Below are 18739 nucleotides of genomic sequence, written 5' to 3' on the forward strand. Positions count from 1 at the left end.
GTGTGTGGCAGCAGCAGCAGCGACAGCGACAGCTACAGATACGGATACATGCGGTTCTTGGTTCTTCGGACATGCCGCTTCTGTAGATGAAGCTGCTGCCGCTGGCTGTCGTTGACAGGCCGCAAAAGCCACACCGCACCACAGTTGTGCCCCCAGCGTCTTGCCACGCACTTTTTGGTGTCGCGTACGCAGAGTCCGCGTCTATTTGTCTGCCGGCGACAGATGCAGCAGCAACATTAATTCTTAAGCAATATTTATAGTTGTATTTTGTCAAATATTTGCACAGTTTGTTTTCTGCGCTGTCAAAGACATTTATCAACGCACTTGCCCCAGTCTACACTCGACACTTTACACTGTCTAGAGTCCACAACAGTCTACAGCAGATACAGATGCAGATGCAGATGCAGATACTGATGTATCTGCAACTTCTGTTGCCCTGTTGGCTGCCTGCCTGCTAATTGCACTCGCTGCCGTTTGTCATGCCTCTATTTGGGCTCTGCCACTGCCACTCTGGCTCATATTCATCTTCTGGGCATTCATTCATTCATCGTTGTGTCTGTACATGTGTGTGAGGTCAAATTTACTTTATTAATTACAAACGCAAGCAGCAGCAATCAATTTATATGAATCGCAAATGTGTTGTGCGCTTCGCCACTCATTTGTGGGGCCACAGAGAAAAACACACGACACAAAAATTGAAAAACTAAATGCTGTCTAATTTCTGCTAAATGCCTCACGAACCACAGACACAACAGGGACAGGACACAACATCCTAAAACCGATTGAAAACCCAGCAAGCAAAAATCTATCTATTGGCTGACCCAAACCCTCCCCAACCATTTTGCCACATTTCCAGGAATACTTTTAGTTTAGTCTCTCGTGCTCTCTCGCTCACTCTGGCCATATAATTAATTAAATATTTTTATATATCGCACATAAATGTGCACAGCAATATGTTCTCCCCTGTGCGGCTGTGTGTGTTTGCCTACTTTATAATGGACTGAGGCACACAAAACTAAATAAATTCTGCGCCCGAGCTATAATTAAATTTATGTGGCTGAGTCATTTTCCGTGTAGCTCGCTCTGCCACTGCCACTGCTGCTGCTGCTACTGTTGAATGCCCCGCAATGAATGAAAGGCAATGTTCATGTCATTTAGTAGCATTTTTATAGGGTATTTTCTATGCAAAAACGAAGTGAGAGTAAGACAGCAAAGACTTTGGTTTATTGGACAATCGATATGCCCAGAGACATGGCTGTCCTACCCATTTAATAATTAGATATTCCATCATCTTTTCTATACCCTAAAAACAATTGTAAAATATTATTTTTACTGATTGACTCTTTCCTATTGCCAGCTGCCACTCGTGTGGACAAACTTTGTAGCCATTTATTAATGATCTAGATCTAGGGTATTTCTTGTATTATTTATGTACATTTATTGCACAATGAAATCGGTTGAGCATGGCACAAACCGCCGCGTCAGCGACTTGCAATTTAGACAAAATAATTCCCACCAGATCCGCATACAGAATACAAATATCTATATCTGTATCTGTATCTATTTATCTTTTCCCCTCGTTGCAGCAACGGCAGCTGGTAGTGGCACAGCCATGCTTGTATGCCTCGCGTTTCATGATAATTAATTGCTTTTATTTATTATTATTCATACGTTTGAATCGCTTGAATCTGTTCGAAGCTCTTCGAATGTGTGTGATAGTTTCTTGACATTTACTCTTTATTTTGTTCGTTTCTCGACTTTCTGTGCCATCGAATAAAACGTTCACGAATAGCGTTTTATAATTGTTGTGTGTTCGCCGGAACAGGTCTTTGAACTGTCTTTCGCATGTGCGCCAGATACCAGACACAAGACACAACACACAAGACACTCACACACTTTGGCGAATTCTTCCACTCAATCTCTGCTCTGTGCCTTTTGTTTGCAGCATAATTATATGAAATTAATTTTAAAATTAAATTCTAAACTCATAGCTTGACAAAATGCGCTGACTAAGCGCTGCAAACTGCAAATGCAGATGCAAATCTTTTCCTTTTGTTGATTGTTGTAATGATTGTGCGATGAGAGGAGCACCCGACCAGGTGATGCTGCTGCTGATTCATGTCGTTGGCTTATAATCAAATTGGTTTATTAAACAAAGTCGCTGGGGAGTGGTCCAGCCTGAGCACTCAGAAGGTGACTCAAGACTCGAAAATTATGATACAATAAATCGCGCAAGATTAAATGGAAATGAGTTCAACTGTCGATCGTTGCTTGAATTTCCTTCGATACCTTTTGTTTGATATTCCCTTTGAAATGCCCTTCCTTCTAATTAGCCAAAAGCAGTCTTGTGCCACATATAATTAAGCCCCAGGCCATAAATTGTAATTACCTTTTTGGTATTTGGGAATTTATACGAACAAACAAAAAGTAAAGGTTCTACTGAATCCAACAATTAAATGTGTGTGTAATAAATACATATAGAAATTACATAGAGACAGGTGCTCGTGTCAATTGAAAGCCAACGCCTGCCGCATGGTCATTAAAAGCGGACACAGCCCCACTCCCACTCCCACTCCCACTCTCCCTCTTTCCCTTTCGCATATAAAAAAGTGGTGGCAGGGGAAATACTTACAGTGTAATCGCATTGCATATGCATAAAGGCAGAGCGCTCAGAGCCGGAGTGCTGGAGTGCTGGAGACAAAGAAACAAACGACAATCCACTCTGTCTCTCCCGCACTCTGCCACACTGTAATTATAAAGAAATTTAAATAATAATAATATGTACAACAATCAACAACAACAAAAAAGTGGGAACACTTTTACGTCCGCAGCAATTAAAAATATCAAATGTAAAGGAGCGAAAATATGTATCTCCTCAGCACCGAGCACCGAGCACCGAGCACCGAGCACCGAATACAATAAAATATGATCGTGTAATTTTTGTTTCTCTTTTTTTTATAGTTTTTAATTAATGGCTTTTTCTTGGGAGAGACACACACACACACACAGACACACCCCATTCCGTGCATAGTTTTTCCCTCACTTTTGTCGGTCAGTTTTGAGGCACATTTTTGTGCGGAGTAATTACACAGATATATGGAAAATAAATACAAAATACGAATAGCAGTAGGAGCTGCAGCCTGGCTTCACCTTTGTCATCGTGACGTGGCTGATATTTTCGTGCGGTGCGTCGTGGGGGGGGATTTACATTTCCCTTTTACTTCTTTACAAGCATTTCCATTCAGTGGCTTTTGCCTGCTCTTACTCCTGTTTTCTTGCTCTGTTTTTGGGAGCATAGCGGAAATGAATGAAAAGTCGTTTTTCTCTGCTATAATTGAGGGCAACTTTCTGGCTACATCTACTTATTCATCTGATGATTGCCAGCTTAATATTTGACCAAATATAACTTATTAAAAGTGGCAATTGTAACCCATTCAAAGCGCCATAATAGGTTGTAGATTGTTTTCGTCCGATCTACTAATCTGTTCCCACTGTTCAAGCCCATTTTTAAACATAAACAACATTTAAAGCTTTATCTAGCTATTGATACTATAAATATCTTCATTAAACAAAGCCCTAGCACCACATAGCACCTGCTGATCCCATCGATCCCATCATTACCTTAACCCATTCCAGTTAACTAATTCTCTTCTTGCTTATCTCAATTTCCATTCCATTCCACATTTACACATTCGGAGATCGTTATTTATAGCCCCCACACCGCACCGAAAGTGGCGTTATTAATAATATTTATTTAAATTGTTACTTTATTAATCAAAAGCGCTGTTACACGTGCGTTCTGATTTTTTGTATCTTCTTTTGTTCATCTTCTGCATAATTTTTTTTTAGTATCTTGTTTTTGTTTCCTTTTTGTGTTTGCTTTTTGGTCGTGTCGCTGCTTTTTGTGTGTTTATTCGCATTAATTATTAATTTGCTCGTTTGGCAGTTTGCGCATGCGCAAATGTTATAAAAAAAACACAGCGCTGGAGCATTGGGGAGAGCGAGAGAGCGAGAGAGCATCAGCAGAGTGAAGAGTAAAGAGTAAAGAGAGGATCATCGCAGACGGCGACGAAATGTTTAAATTTTATTTTAATACACTTGCTGAGGCCTTTTTTCACTTTTCTGATTAGCTGGAGTCTCTCCAAACCCACAATCCACGAGCCTCATCTCCATCGTCAGCTGTTTTTGGGGTCTTGTTTTTTTGGGTCTTGGCTGACTGCTGACAATCGGCGTGTGGCGGCTGTCGAGTGAAAAGTTAAACACAAATTTTAGCAGCGCTTAAAAATAGCTACGTTTTTGATTGATTCACACTTCGGGCTGGGCTGCTCTAATGGCTGTAGAGCTAACTATACAACTCCGCACACACAGCGGGTGGGGCGCCCAAACGAGGCTGGGGTCCATTTCTAAGACAAAATGCTAAATGAAAGCATTTCAATTGTCTGCATGAATGAAAAGAGCCAGCCCCTCCCCTCCCGTCCCACACGTCTCCAAAAAAAACAAAACAAAAGCCACAGCGGACGGAGCGGACAGACTGAGTTTTTTTATGGTTCGCTCATGACGCGGCGCGTTTTGTGCGCGACAATAAACGCGCTGAACTGCAGATACATCCCATTTACAGGGGCAGGGGCAGGGGCAGTGCAGGGCCAGGGGAGCACATTTAGTGTTCATCATAATAATAATAAAATAATAAAACTTTATACATACATACAAAAAAAAGTAGTATTCCTTTGTATGAAATATCAAAGCGCCTACCCGCTAAGCGCTCCCATGACCCTGCTCCCTTCCCTCATGGTTTTTTTTTTTTGCTATAAAAACTATCTTAAACAGATGGCCAGATGGATCATAAACATATATGTATGCATATAGATCGTAAATTCAATGTATAGAGCCGCGCATTTATTAATCGAAATTATGTTGTTTTTTAGTCTAACCAAAAAGTGTTGGGATATGTTGTGATTTGAAATAGATGGAGGCAGCCAAAGAGGCATTGTGAGGGGGGGTAAATATTGCTGACCAATAAGTCAACTAACATATGGATATTATAGTAAAGTTTCTTTAGAATATTTCCTTGGAAAAACACTGTTTTGATACGCTCCAATAGCCCCCCCAAACAGTATCAATCAATTCACCCATCATTTTTCTCTTTTCGTTGAGAAACTTTGTTACTTTTTGTCATAGAGCACGGCATATTTGCTCGTCAAATTTAAGTAATAAAATTTAATTTATTTAAATTCGAAACGACAGCCCATAGATGGCACATAAAAATCGAAAATCAAAATCGAAAATCAAAATCAAAATCAAAAAAACGTTGTTAAATGAAGCGGGAGATTAAAAACAATCATACGATAAGGAAAACAACAAACAGCAAAAGCAGCACAGCACAGAAAAATATTTCAATATCCCAAGAAATGGAAAGAAAAAGAAAAACTTGAAGCAAAAATGAGATAAATAATTTATGCCCAAAGACATAATAAAATAGTCGTTGTTTTTGTTGTGAAACAAACAATAAACATAACAAATCAGAATGCCATTGGCAGCTGGCAACTGGCAGCTGGCAGCCGCACGACCTTTGCCATACCCCTCGAAAACATAGTTATGCGGAGTGCTCAGGCGGCCTAATATACCCTCGCTCTAGTGCAGATTGCAAATTACACAAATTTAAAAATAATAAAACTAAAACGTGTCTGCATAAATTAATTAATAAGTCAATTTTCGAATGGATTTCGAATGTGAATATCCAATGGCGAATGGTAGATGGCAGATGGAAGATATAAAACAGATACAAAAGAGATGGAAATACATTTAAATAAAATCCACAAAGCAGAAGGAATTCAAGATTGAGGAAAAACCTCATTTTCAAGGATTTTCTTCAAGGAAGAACCTCCCCTCATTGGAGGCAGCCTTCAATGAAGAGAAATTTAAATTTCTTTCTATAAAATCCTCTCAGTAGATGATTTAATTGCTACTCCCAGCAAGCGATTACAACTTTAGGTGCAAGTTTTTATGCATTATACTTTTTTATTGCCTTTACAGCAAACGGCTTTGGGGCATTCATTGTCTGTCATTTGCCAGCCATAAAAAATACAACTTTATAAAGAAATAAAGTGAAATAAACATAAAACATTATAGTAATTGTGTAGAAAAAAAAGAGAGAGGAAAACCTTCAACAAAATGAGTACAAAGTAAATGAGAGAACACAATAAATAGACGAAGCTAGGAATTCCCTTGGAAAACCCTTCGAGTAGTTGCCTCTAACTTATTTAGCAGCTCATGATAATCCCCAATCATTTAGAAATCGTTTTTGTGTGTGGTTTTTTAAGCATTCGCAAATTCAGCACGGCGGGCGACTCATTAAAAGTAAATAAAAAATCAGATACTAAAACAATCGAGAGAAGCATTTCGTTTCGTTTCGATGTGAGTATGGGACTGTGGGACTGTGGGACTGGGGCTTGCTTGGGGATTGCTTGTTGAAAAAACGATGTTAAATAAATAACAAAATATATAAATATATGCAGACAGCACACACACACACGAACAAATAGAAAACAAAATGAAAATTCAAAGAGCAAACACACTGAGAAGGCGACTCAAACGACTGACTAAAGCGGCATAGTGGACAGGGCAGTGGGTCGAGGGTGGCGGGGCATTGCAGATCATTTCTGCGTACACTGGATGATGGGTGATTTTGGTGTAAATTTATAAACCCAACAATCCCATATATATATATATGCACGCCCCCTAATGGCAGAAGTATATCTTTTGGGCATACGCAATTTCAGATTTCCGATTTCGCATTCGCATTTGACTTTGACTTTTGTGTAGTTTTATTTTCGATGCGAAGATTTTTGATTTATTTGTTGCGGCACGGCCAAGAATACATAAATACCGCAGCAAATAAATACAAATCTAGTTTTTGTTGGCCATTTTATTTATTTAATCAATTTTCGTGGGCAGCAGCCTCAGAGCGCGCCTGTGCGTGTGGCTGCTGCTGCTTCTGGCGTTTTTCTTGGGAAATCGAAAATGATTCACCGATGAAGATATTCACTCACACGAGTATGAGAACGAGTGCGAGTACGGGGCACATTTTATTTGTATTTATTTCGAGCGTTTATGTAATACGCGTTTTATTATTTTTATTTCATTTTTCATTTAATTTCTTGCTCATTTCACAACAACAATGCGAATCTGCGGCGCCTCCCTTCCTCCCCTATCCACTCTCCCCGGGCACTGTGCTGTGCCTTTTGTTTATAATTAAACGCAGAAAGCAGCGCAGCGCAGCGCAGCGCATTTCTTAATTATTTATTTTATTGTTGTTTATTTTTAAATGGGCTACAGACAATTTCCGCGCACTTTAAGCGAAACAAATAAAAGTGACGCAGCCTTTCTGGCATACACTGGGCTCTTGAAGGGGGGGACTGGGGGAGGGAAAACTACTGCGGGGCTGTACGAGTGGGTGGAGGAGGCGGCCCACAAAATTTGTAATTGAAAAGTGAATAACAAAGAACTATTTAGAGTGGAAATTCACAATTTCTTGTCCACTCCTGCCAGTGCTTGCCCCTTGGCAGTGCTACCCATTCAAGAGTATTCTTAAAGCCTAAGCATTAGTCATATATTTTAGACTTCAAACAGATTATGAATTGGAATCAAACAGAGCTGCAGATGCAGTTGGAATCGGAATGCGAATCCGAATCAGAGGCGATTGCTTGCGGGCATGTCGTCTGGACAAACAGCAGCCACAATATATGTCTCTGCGCCAGAAATCTCTAAGCCAAAGCCAAAGGATACAGAAACGCAGAGACTCCTCCATGTCCTGTCGCTAATTGCCAGAGAGAGAGAGCGAGCGGTTGCTAATGCAAATTTAATCCGTGTATTTGTGTGAGTGTTCTGTGAATTATTTTCGCAGATGCGCGGCCAAATCAATTCCAAAAGCTGCCACTACGTGCTGCAATCTGAGGCTGCAGTATGCAACTGTGGCAAGTGCCTTATATTTGTGTGTGTATATTTACATATGTAATGGTTTCCTCTCTCTCGCTCTCTCTCTCTCTCTCTGTGTGGCTGTGTGCAATAATTATCTTGAGGCAGACAGCGAGTGGCGGCGGCGAACTAAATCAATATTATGGCTGACTAATAAAGGTGTTGCCTCCACACACACACACACACACACACGGATGCAGATGCATCACAGATACACAATTTCAGTGAGCCACGAAATGCATTCGCAATGGAACAGACATTTGACAGGCGGCCTGACAATTGGCATTAGAAATAAGTTTGGAAATAATATGAAATTGAGAGAGAGTGAGACAGGATCGAACGGGCAGCCCAGCGTCCAACGTCACATCATGAAAGATGCATGTGGCACGGGAGTCTGGCCAGTGCCTGTCGTTTGGGCAGTACGGGGAGTACCTCCAGCTGTACCTCTGACTGCACTCCTGTAGCTGTACTCCTCTGCGATTTGTATTAATTACACGTACCCCCAATGCACTCTCTCTCTCCCTCTCTGTGCTTGCAAAAAAATACAATCAAATATGCATTTTAAAAGTTGGCCATAGCCCCCTTTCGAGTCGAGACTCGCTCCGTGTGCAACTCAAACAGCAGCCAAAGCAGGCCCCCAGACCCCAAAACCGTTATTTGTCTAACCTGTGAGCACACACACATGGATGAAAGGGAGTGTGCATGTGCCATGCCTCTATTTACCCAGTAGCCCCAGTAGCCGAAGCCCAGAACTCAGAGAGCCCAGAACCCAGAGCCCGAGTGCATGCTGCGCTCTATGTTTTAGACATGGCCCCCTCCCTCCTCCTGCCTCTCTCTATGCTATTCAAAAAATTTAATGGCATTTTAAATAAGAAATTACACAGGCCTTGCATATTTCATAAGACTTTTCCGTATGGCTCTGTCGGATGGGCTGCTGACGATGGCGGCTCAGCGTTCGACTCTCGCTCGACTCTCGGCTCTCGCGACTATCCCCAAAGTATCAAATGGGGAAAAACTGTGTGCACCCAAAAGCAAAGAAAAGAGCGTGTGCCCTGCCCTGCCTGCAAAATAGTGTTGCAGTTTTTTCTGCTCAAAGCTAAAGTTGCAGGCCAGCAAATACCCTGCCAGGCGCTTGCTCCATGACTTTGCGGCACACTCTGCCTCGAGTCTAGCATGCCCCTTTAGCTGCATTGATGATTGCCTGCCTGTGGCACACACACACACATAGAAATAATGTCGGAATGTTAGCTGTAATTCTACTTGTCGTTTCGTGGCGGGAGGCTCGTGCTACCTTTTTTGCATAGTCGCTTTTGTAGCCTCATTTAATATTTATGTCTCTCTAAATATTAAATATTATTTCAAGGCTTTGGACTGTGCGTTGCACCTCCTTCCCCTTACCCCTACCTCTTCCCCTTCCGGCTGTTGCAGTTGTGGGCCGTGCCGTGCCGTGCCTCTTGCACTTCGATTGGCGCACCAAAAGCGTAGCATACATTTCAGCGCTTGACCTGCACACATCCTTCCCTGCCTCCTGTTTTGCCTTTCTTTCTATTTAAACTTAAGAGATTTGCGCACACATGAATAATGAGTGACGGCACCTACTGCACCCTGCACCCTGCACCCTGCACCCTGCCACTGCCCCTTGCCACATGCTGATGATGGAGGAAGCTTCTTTCTGTGTGTGTTTTTTCTCTTGTCTGTCTGCCTGCTTATAGAAGTATTCATATTTAATGACTGTGTGCAGCCGTTTTAACACTTTGTAGACTTTCTCCGCCAGGGGTAGGGGTACAAGGGTAGGGGACTGCGCTTTCAATCAGCTTTCAAAGGACACGCCAGCACCGCAGTCCAAGGGGCAACTCCCAAGTCGTTACAATCCAGCCAGCCAGTCTCAGTCGAAAGCGCAAGCTTTTGGTGTCCCTTTGGCCAGGCAGCGCGAGCCGAGCCAAGCCGAGCCCCATATATCCTCATTATCCCCTCATGCTAACAACACAAAAAAACAATAAATTACTATTTGCAAGAGGTTAATTTTTACTGTGGAAGTGTGCTTCGTCCTGCCCTGCTGGAAATTACAGGAGCAACGCAGAAAGCTACAATTGTTGCCTCAACAATTCGCGGACGAGTCGGAGGCTTAGGAATGACAGCGTGAGCCTCAAGGAGTGAGGGGAAACTTGAATATCCTTTTACCAAGAGCAGAACAAATAGCAGAAATTAAGTTAATCACACAGATGTTCCTCAGTTTCTTCAATATATTTATCTAACGCATGGCTTATTCCCACCGAATTTCTCGTGTCACGCTGCCATCTCTGGCAAAAGGCGCGTCTCTCCCATTGCAGACCGAATGAAGTCTCAGTGCAAATGAAGTCCAAGTCCGAGTGCTTTTCCTGGGAGAGAATGTACGAGGAAGTACTCGCCTTCAAGCGCTTGAGCAAGCACAATCCACGGAAGGACGAGACGAGCGCTTGCAAAGACAACGCTACAAAACAGTAAAAATAACACAAAAACAGAAAGCAGAAACAACAGCAATGCAAAGGAAAGGGAAAGGGGTGCCTGGCCCTTTAGATCGCGCGTCGTGGCGTTTTTTCGAGGGTCTGCAAGAAGGGCCGAGAGGGCTGAAAGGGCTGACTGGCTGACTGTGTGCTGTGCCCCTGCATTTGAATGTTTTATAGCGAATTTCTGTTGTCGGGCTGTGGTTACTTCTGTTCTTCTCTTTCTCTTCTCCCTTTGCGAGGCATTCCCTCTGGTTAGAGTTGGCAGCTTGACACACCTCAATGCACGTTGCACGTTGCACATTGCACTCAACACTTGGCGTATAATTATTTATTACATTTAAATTATTGTTGCTGGCCATTGTGTTGTGCCTGTTGTGTTTTGTACGAGTGTTACGCTTTAGCAAGGGTATTTGCACTTGGTGGAGATGTTTGTGACGCGTTAAGGGTAACATTTTATTCGCCAGAATAATTTTGAGAATTTTTAAAAATTTTCTTTTTTAAGTGGAAAATTTAATAATTCGTTTACGATATTTTTAATGGCATCTTTAATCATTTTAGATGGGATTTTATGGTATTTAGAAGGTTTTAGAGAATATTTTTAGTATTTTAATGGAACTTCTGATGGGTTCAAGGTAATTATAGGATTTTACTAGTTATTCCAGAACTTTCCAAAGTATTTTTATCCATTTTGGGAATTTTCTGTAATATTCTGCCCTTGGCCTTGCCTTTCCCTCTATCGTGGAATCATTAAAGGGCATCTCCCACTTCGCCGCACACTCGCCACATTTTCCTGTTGCCAGCTAAACTTTCTCCCCCTTCCCAAACAAGAGTCAAGGCGGCACAGAGAAGAGAGAGAGAGAGAGAGCGAGAGCGAGCGCGCTTCATGCACTCGCACTTGGCTTTATGATTGCTACAATTATTTGTTACATTTGTTGTTTCTGTTGTTGCAACTATTTCCCAACGCCTCCCTGCAATTCCGAGGACTACTTCCTCGTACCACTCCCCTGCAGTACTCCCCTCCTGCCACACACAACAACAATTGTTTATAGCCGCCCCGTTTGGTTGTTTTGTTGTTTTGTTGTTTTGCATTTCATTATTTGTATTCCAATACGCGAAACGATAAACATATAGAAAAAGAGACGCTAGATGTGGCACAAGACACGGCTCTTGCTCTTGCTGCTCAAGTAGAAGAAGAGTTGCAGAGAGCTTTCCCTTTCCTGCTCACTCCTCTCGTTTCTGCACCTTTCCTTCTGGCGGCAGCCGGCAGTCTTTACGAAATGTGTTTTCCACATTATTCCCATGAATAATGCATTTGGCCAATATGCATATTTTATGTGAAATTCGTGCAATAAAATACTATTAAATATTTAGTTGCTGCCGCTGCTGCTGCTGTCTTGTGTATGCCTGCCCCCAAAAAAAGAAGGAAGAGGCAGCTGCTGCTGCTACTTTTGGGTGTCCTGCCCCGAAAGGTTGAAGGCGGGGACGGACTTCTAAAAATGCAAATCGATTCGCGGTGCCACCAAGCAAAAGTGGGTCTAAAGATACAGCTACAGCGGGAGCGGCAAGCGGGAAGTATCTTCGGGTGTCTCCTCGATAATTGGGGATTGAACTTGCTGCCCGCGTACTCCCATGGGAGGTGTACGGCTTTCAAATGAATTATTTCTGTAGCGTCTTATAAAATTAATGAATGGCACGAGGCAGGGGGGAACTAAAAACGAACCAAGGTGCGGCCGTCGTCTCGCGGTGTAACAGGAATCGCAGGAATTGCAGAAACAGGAGCCAGGAATTATGGGGAGGGAGGGAGGTAGGGAGAGAGCAGCAGCAGCAAGAGGTGGGCATGGCATGCGTGTGGCTTGCTCGCAGAGTGTCGCACAAATAAATGAATGAATGAGCCAGAGAGCAGGCAGCAGGCAGCTAGAAAAGATGCCAAAAGCAGCTCTCTCCAGAGCGACTCTCTCTCGTGATGTCTTCATAGATAGGAGAGATAAATGAGAGCGTGCCGGAGAGCGAAAACTACTAGTGGCAGTAGTAATAGTGAAGGCTACAAAGGAACAGGCGCCAAGCAATCGTCAGCAGAAGGAACAGCAGGGAGCAGCAGCAAAAAGTGTAGCCCCAAACGAAACCAAGTCCCGGAAATGGCAAGGTCCTCTGGGGTGGGATGGTGGGATGGTGGGTTGGGGTTTGGGCTAGTAGTTCCACAGAGGGATGTTGGCGCGTGAGTGGGTGGCATGGCCAGGGCATGGTGTGGGAGCTTTGTGGCAAGCAACTTGCAGACAAGAGAAATAACAAACTTGAGACGTCGCCGCTGCTACCGCTGCTACCGCTGCCACCGCCACCACGGTAAAACACGAATCGAAAATGAATAATAAATAAAGTGTTATATAATATAAGAAATATACTACTGCCAGGAGTTGAAGTGGAAGTGGAAGCACAGGCAGGAGGCAAAACTACAGCAAAAGTTCGGTTAAGAAATAAGCGCGGGTTGGGCAAAGGGAAGGAAAGGGCAGGGTATGCCAGGGTCTGGGGTATGGGTTCAGGATAAAGGTCTTGCCAACAACCCATCTAGTTTTTAGTGGTATTTCTTACACTCAAAGAAATTAGAGACACAATTTGCACATATTTTTGAGCAATTTAAAGACTTATTTGTAGTCAAATTTAGCTTCTAATTGTTACTAAAAAATATGGAAAATATTCACAAATATCTGCTCCGTCTTTATTCGCTCTCTGCAGCAGAGGGAGGCGTGAGTTTTGATGTCTAGAGAGGGCGTGGGGCATCGAGTGCTGAGTTTATGTGCGCGCTTGAAAAATAAAATTAAAATTGCATTAGAATCCGAAGAGAGGGCGGACTGGCAGCAATAGAGGAAGAGTAAGGATAGGAGCTGTGTAGTAGTGAAAACTTGAAGGCTGTTGAAAGGTAGGAGAGAGAGAGAGAGAGAGAGAGCGGGGCAGGCAGGGAGTGGCGTGAAGTAAATTGAAGCAAAGGAGTTGGGGGGGCTATTCCTTGCCATGCATTTCGATTGATGGTAAAATTGCGCAGGGTGGTAGCGGGGCAGAGGGGGAGTGTATAATAAATTTATATTTTATTGCCAACAGACACACTCACACACACACACACAGACACTGACACACAGAGAAAAAGTTATAGAATTCTATATGTAATCCACAGATATACAGAACGAGAATGAGAATATATGAGTGGGGTGGGGAGAGGGGGGTGGTGGGGTTGGCTGTGAATGGTTTTTCCTATATCAAAAAGTATTGAGAAAAAGAATAAACTTCAGTAATATTTTTCTAGCGGCAAAAAACGAAATCAATAAATTTTTATAGAACATTTTGTTGCAGCAAGCGGAAAAGTTAATTAAATAAATTATTATGTGAATGGGGCACACGATGAGTAATTGGCAAGAAGCAGAGCCAGCAGAAGCAGAAAACGCGACGCACACTCTGTGGCAGGCAACAGCGTCAGCGTCAGCGTCAGCGTCAGCAGTGGCGGAGGCGCCGCAAATTAAATTAAATGAGTTGAAAGAAAGTTGAATGCGCGCACACTTCAAAATTTGTTTTTGTCGAAGGAAAATTGAGTGGGGGGAATATACACACACACACACACACTCTGGTGGGACAGGGGGCGGACAAGACGTTGGGAACTGAAAATTTAATTAATTAAACATTTTTGATAGCAGAGCCAGAGCCCGTAATATTTTATTATTATATGAAAATTGTACGATGCGCGAGAGAGTTTTGTAATTGCTAGACGCCACAGAAGAAGAACACGGAGACGCAGAGGAATAGATGGATGAATGGATGGATAGATGGATGAATGGATAGATTGAGGTGCATACATTCATATGAGTGTTGTGGGAAGGGCAGGTCATGAGGTTGAATACATGACTAATGACAATGAATAATGTAGATGATGGGAGTACGCACTTCAAAGTAGATCAGTCTGGATTTCAGATGTGGAAGAACGTCTGGAAGAGAGCGAACAAATAAGTAGATTAATGAAAGGGTAGATAGTTCGATAAGTAAATAGACAAATAATAAATGGAAATATTCTAAAGTTCCATACAAAAAATCTCTCTACTCATCTGCAAAGACTGACAGCTCTGATGCAATTGTTACATTTTCTAGATGGATTTACAGATGATTCCTAGATGGATATTTGCTTAGATTAATGAACGGATAGATAGATAGATGGAGCACACACAGAGCCAAGTAATAACTAAAATTTAATTGAAAACAAAAACAGATCCTCTGCCCCGTGCCCCTTGTGTAACCTACCTCCATATCAGCCCATTCCCAATGGAATTCCCCTGCTCGTAATTCTCATTCTGCTATTAGCTATGCATTTTACAGCACAATAAAGTGTTCACACTGCCTGCCATAAGTCAGAGTACATTCAGAACAGGAACACCTAGGAGCAGGTAGCTGGCTGGGGGCTGGGGGCTGCATGGGCCTTCATCATTAACAAAGTGTTTTACATAAAATAGCATTTTTAACGCCATCCATTCCTGCCTGGCATTTGTTACAGTTACTCGTGCAACAATGAATGCTGCTCGTTTGTTTGTTGTTTTTTTGTAGCTTTTTGCTGTTTTTTGTTGCTAGGAAAAAAATGTAAAAATGCTTCCGACTTTTCAATTTCAATTATTCATACGTTTTATGACCTTTTTCCTGCTGCATGCCAGTCAGCGGCATGTACGACTAGCTTCACTGTACTACAGTAGAGTCTGCCCAATGCCTGCACCTCCTCCGCCCGCTCCCTGTTCTATTCCGTGTAGTAGCGGCGGCGGCGGCGGCGGTGCCTACTTTTCAAATATTTAAGACTTGCATTATATTCGTTTGCCTTTTATTCCACCGCCACTGCCGCTGACTTTTGCCTTTCCTGTTTTTAGTTTTTAGTTTTTTTTTTTTTGTAGCTTTTTGCTCTCTGTGTGCCTCTCCGCGTTGCACATAATTTGTATTACGCCCCAACGTGTATATAAAATGCATGGCCACGGCGGCGGGCGTGGCCTGGAACTGGAACTGGACTTTGGAGGCTCCGCGAAGCTGCTGGTCAGTCGCGAGGGCAGGCGGTCGGGCTGGGAGCCACTTTATAGCCTCCGCCTCAGCCATGCATGAAACGTGCATCAATTTTTACTTTTTTTTCTATGCTCAGGGGAGTTGCAAGAGAGCGACGGAGAGCGGTAGAGCAGGCGGCATGGCTTTGGTTAGCCGCAAACGATTGATCTATGTTGGAATTTAAAGTGCAAAAATGTGCAGCGATGGGAGCTAAAAATATATTACCAAATTTAGTTGAACCGAAATAGATATTTCGTTACATTTATAGCTCTTATACAGCTCTTATACAACTCGTATACACCCCTTATACCCTCTCGGTAAGCGCATTCCAAATGGTAATTCCTTTTGCCCGACTAGACCCCGCCCGCCCTTTGGCTTCGCTTAACCCAAATGGTTGCATTTTTTCACAGTGTAGCTGATTAATGCAGCTTAAGGGTTAAAGTCAGGCTCAATTACGAGGCAGAAAGTTCCCCCTGAATACCTAATAATAGCAATAAATAAATGCTGCTCCCTCCTGCCAGGCCATAAAAAGCCGCCAAGACAATGAATCTGTTGGCTGGCCGAGGGGGAGGCAGAGACCAAGACCAGTAGCTCCGCTTTGTATACTAATTTGCGTTTTTGGTTGGCTTCCTCTAACAGACAGGAACAGGAACATTTATGGCATTCATAAACTTTAACGGCTCGAGGAAAAATGTCGCGAAAATCCAACCGAATAAACGACTCAACTAACTTTTCTGTGTCTTTCCTTTCTTTCTTGCAGGCAAAAATGATCGAAAGCGGCGGCCATGGCGGCTGGATGGGCGCTGCTGCTGCGGCAACAGGCGCTTCTGTGGCGGGTAAGTGTTGCACCTTTCCCTGAGGCAGCGATATGCGCCCCCCCCCAATCCCCAATCCGCACTCCAAAGCAGCCTTTGCATTCTCTCTGTCTCCCTCTTGGTGTCCTTTCAGCAGACAGCTACCAGTACCAGCTGCAGTCCATGTGGCAAAAGTGCTGGAACACCAACCAGCAGAATCTCGTGCAACAGTTGCGCTTCCGGGAGCGTGGCCCGCTCAAATCGTGGCGCCCCGAGGCCATGGCCGAGGCCATCTTCAGTGTCCTCAAGGAGGGACTCTCCCTCTCCCAGGCAGCCCGCAAATTCGACATCCCCTACCCCACGTTCGTGCTGTACGCAAATCGAGTCCACAACATGCTGGGCCCCTCGCTCGATGGCGGCACCGATCCGCGGCCCAAGGCCCGGGGCAGGCCGCAGCGCATTCTGCTGGGCATGTGGCCGGAGGAGCTCATCCGCAGTGTCATCAAGGCGGTGGTCTTCCGCGACTATCGCGAGATCAAGGAGGACATGGGAGCGCATCAGTACGCCAATGGACAGTCGCATGCGGTAAGTGGAGCTTCCATTACGACTTCCATCTTTCAGGCACCTTTCGGATCAATCTTTGGCCTCTTCCTAACTTGTTTTCCCTTGCCCTTTGCACCTCTTTTTTCCCCCTCTTTAGACCTACATTGGCGGCGGAACCACTACCAATGGCTATCACAGCGCTGCTGCCGCCAAGATGGCCGCACAGAATGCCGCTTTGGCACCGCCCGATGCCAGCAGTCCGCTGAGCACCATGACCGAGTCCCTGCGCCGCCAGATCCTCTCGCAGCAGCAGCAGGCGGCGCAGCATCAGCAGCAGCAGCAGCACCAACAGCAGGCGCCGCACATGTACAAGTCCCCGGCCTACTTGCAACGCTCCGAGATCGAGGATCAGGTCTCGGCGGCGGCGGCGGTGGCTGCGGCGGCGGCCAAGCATCAGCAGAGCGGCGGCAATGTCGGCGGCGGGCGGGGCGCTGAGAATCTGCCCGATCTGACGGCCCTGGGCCTGATGGGACTGCCCGGCCTCAATGTTCTGCCATCGCGTGGAGCAGGCGGCAATGGTGGGGGAGCCGGCGGTGCGGCGGCGCCCTCGAGTGCGGCCAGCTATGCGCGAGAGCTGACACGCGAGCGGGAGCGGGATCGGGAGCTCAAGGAGGCGATGCAGGCGCGTCAGTACGGGAGTCAGTCGCGCGGCAGCAACTCCTCCTCCAAGGCACAGCAGTCGAATCGCCCCGGTGCCGCCTCCCCCTACTCCACGCACTACGCCAAGCAGCAGCAGCAGCAGCAGCAGCAGCAGCAGCAACAGGTGCAACACGCGAAGCAGGAGCATCCCAATTATGCGTACAACAAGCGCTTCCTGGAGAGCCTGCCGGCGGGCATTGACTTTGAGGCGATTGCCAATGGGCTGCTGCAGAAGTCGGTGCAGGCGCAGAACAAGAGTCCCCGCTTCGAAGACTTCTTCCCGGGCCCAGGGGGGCCGCAGGACATGAGCGAGCTCTTCGTGAATCCCGATGCGGCGGCAGCAGCGGCCGCTGCGGCAGCCTATGCCCCGGTGCGCGAGTCGCCGCTGATGAAGATCAAGCTGGAGCAGCAGCAGCATGCCACAGAGCTGCCGCACGAGGATTGAGGCAGCGAGAGGAGGGTCAGAGGAGAGGCAGTGGATTACTTTTGGACTGCTACTTGAGAGAGAAAAATGCCCAACGTTTGATTTTATTTTCGATTTTTGTTTGCAAAATGCAAAAAAGGTTTTTATCGGCTAGGATGTAGGATATATACGAGTATATAGGACTATTATTACATGTATGTAGGATTCTTAAAGAGGTATAAAAAAGTATTAACAGGACACACCCCATGCACACACACACACACACACAACATACTTCGGAACTTTCCTTTAAGGATAGGATCTCGTCTTTGATTCGTTTTTATTTATTTTTCGATTGATATAAATTGGATTGCCTTTTTGTTGCCACGCATCGTACGAGAGAGAGAGAGAGAGAGATAGCGAGAGAGTGAGTTAATAATTATGAATTAACTAATTAATTAGTTAGCGCTAAGCATTCGAAGCGAGAGACTTGTGCATTTCTTAAATGTAGATTTAAAACAAACAAAAATTAGTTGTAACAGCTTCATTCGACTCACACACACACACACACACTGAATAATCCATAATATATATCTATATATATAAATGTCTAGCTACAGATACACACACATACATACATATATGTGTACTGAAGATACAGCTATGGTATCTATAATTAAAATGGATATATCTACGCTCACGTATGCATACGGATAAATATTATAATTAAATTAATGGAATTTCCATGTAAATAATGTACAAATTTGCAATAGCTTTAGGCTTTA

At 44.3% G+C, this 18739-nt stretch overlaps 1 protein-coding gene across 3 annotated transcripts in view; it reads left to right on the top strand.

Moving 5' to 3' along the window:
- The window catches only part of LOC117589068 (protein bric-a-brac 2), a 32105-nt gene extending 13856 nt beyond the window's left edge, over positions 1–18249 (top strand). For 2 of the 3 annotated variants that reach the window (XM_034280700.1, XM_034280698.1), the window contains exons 3-5: positions 16276–16351; positions 16464–16894; positions 17010–18249. In XM_034280700.1, the coding sequence (XP_034136591.1) occupies positions 16276–16351; positions 16464–16894; positions 17010–17996 (1494 nt within the window). In that variant the 3' untranslated portion in view covers positions 17997–18249. The remainder of the gene's footprint in view (positions 1–16275; positions 16352–16463; positions 16895–17009) is intronic. The other variant, XM_034280701.1, reaches the window with a different exon arrangement.
- Positions 18250–18739: the final 490 nt, after the last annotated feature.

This window comes from Drosophila guanche, unplaced genomic scaffold (genome assembly GCF_900245975.1).
Source record: "Drosophila guanche unplaced genomic scaffold, DGUA_6, whole genome shotgun sequence".
NCBI classification, from domain to species: Eukaryota; Metazoa; Arthropoda; class Insecta; order Diptera; family Drosophilidae; genus Drosophila; species Drosophila guanche.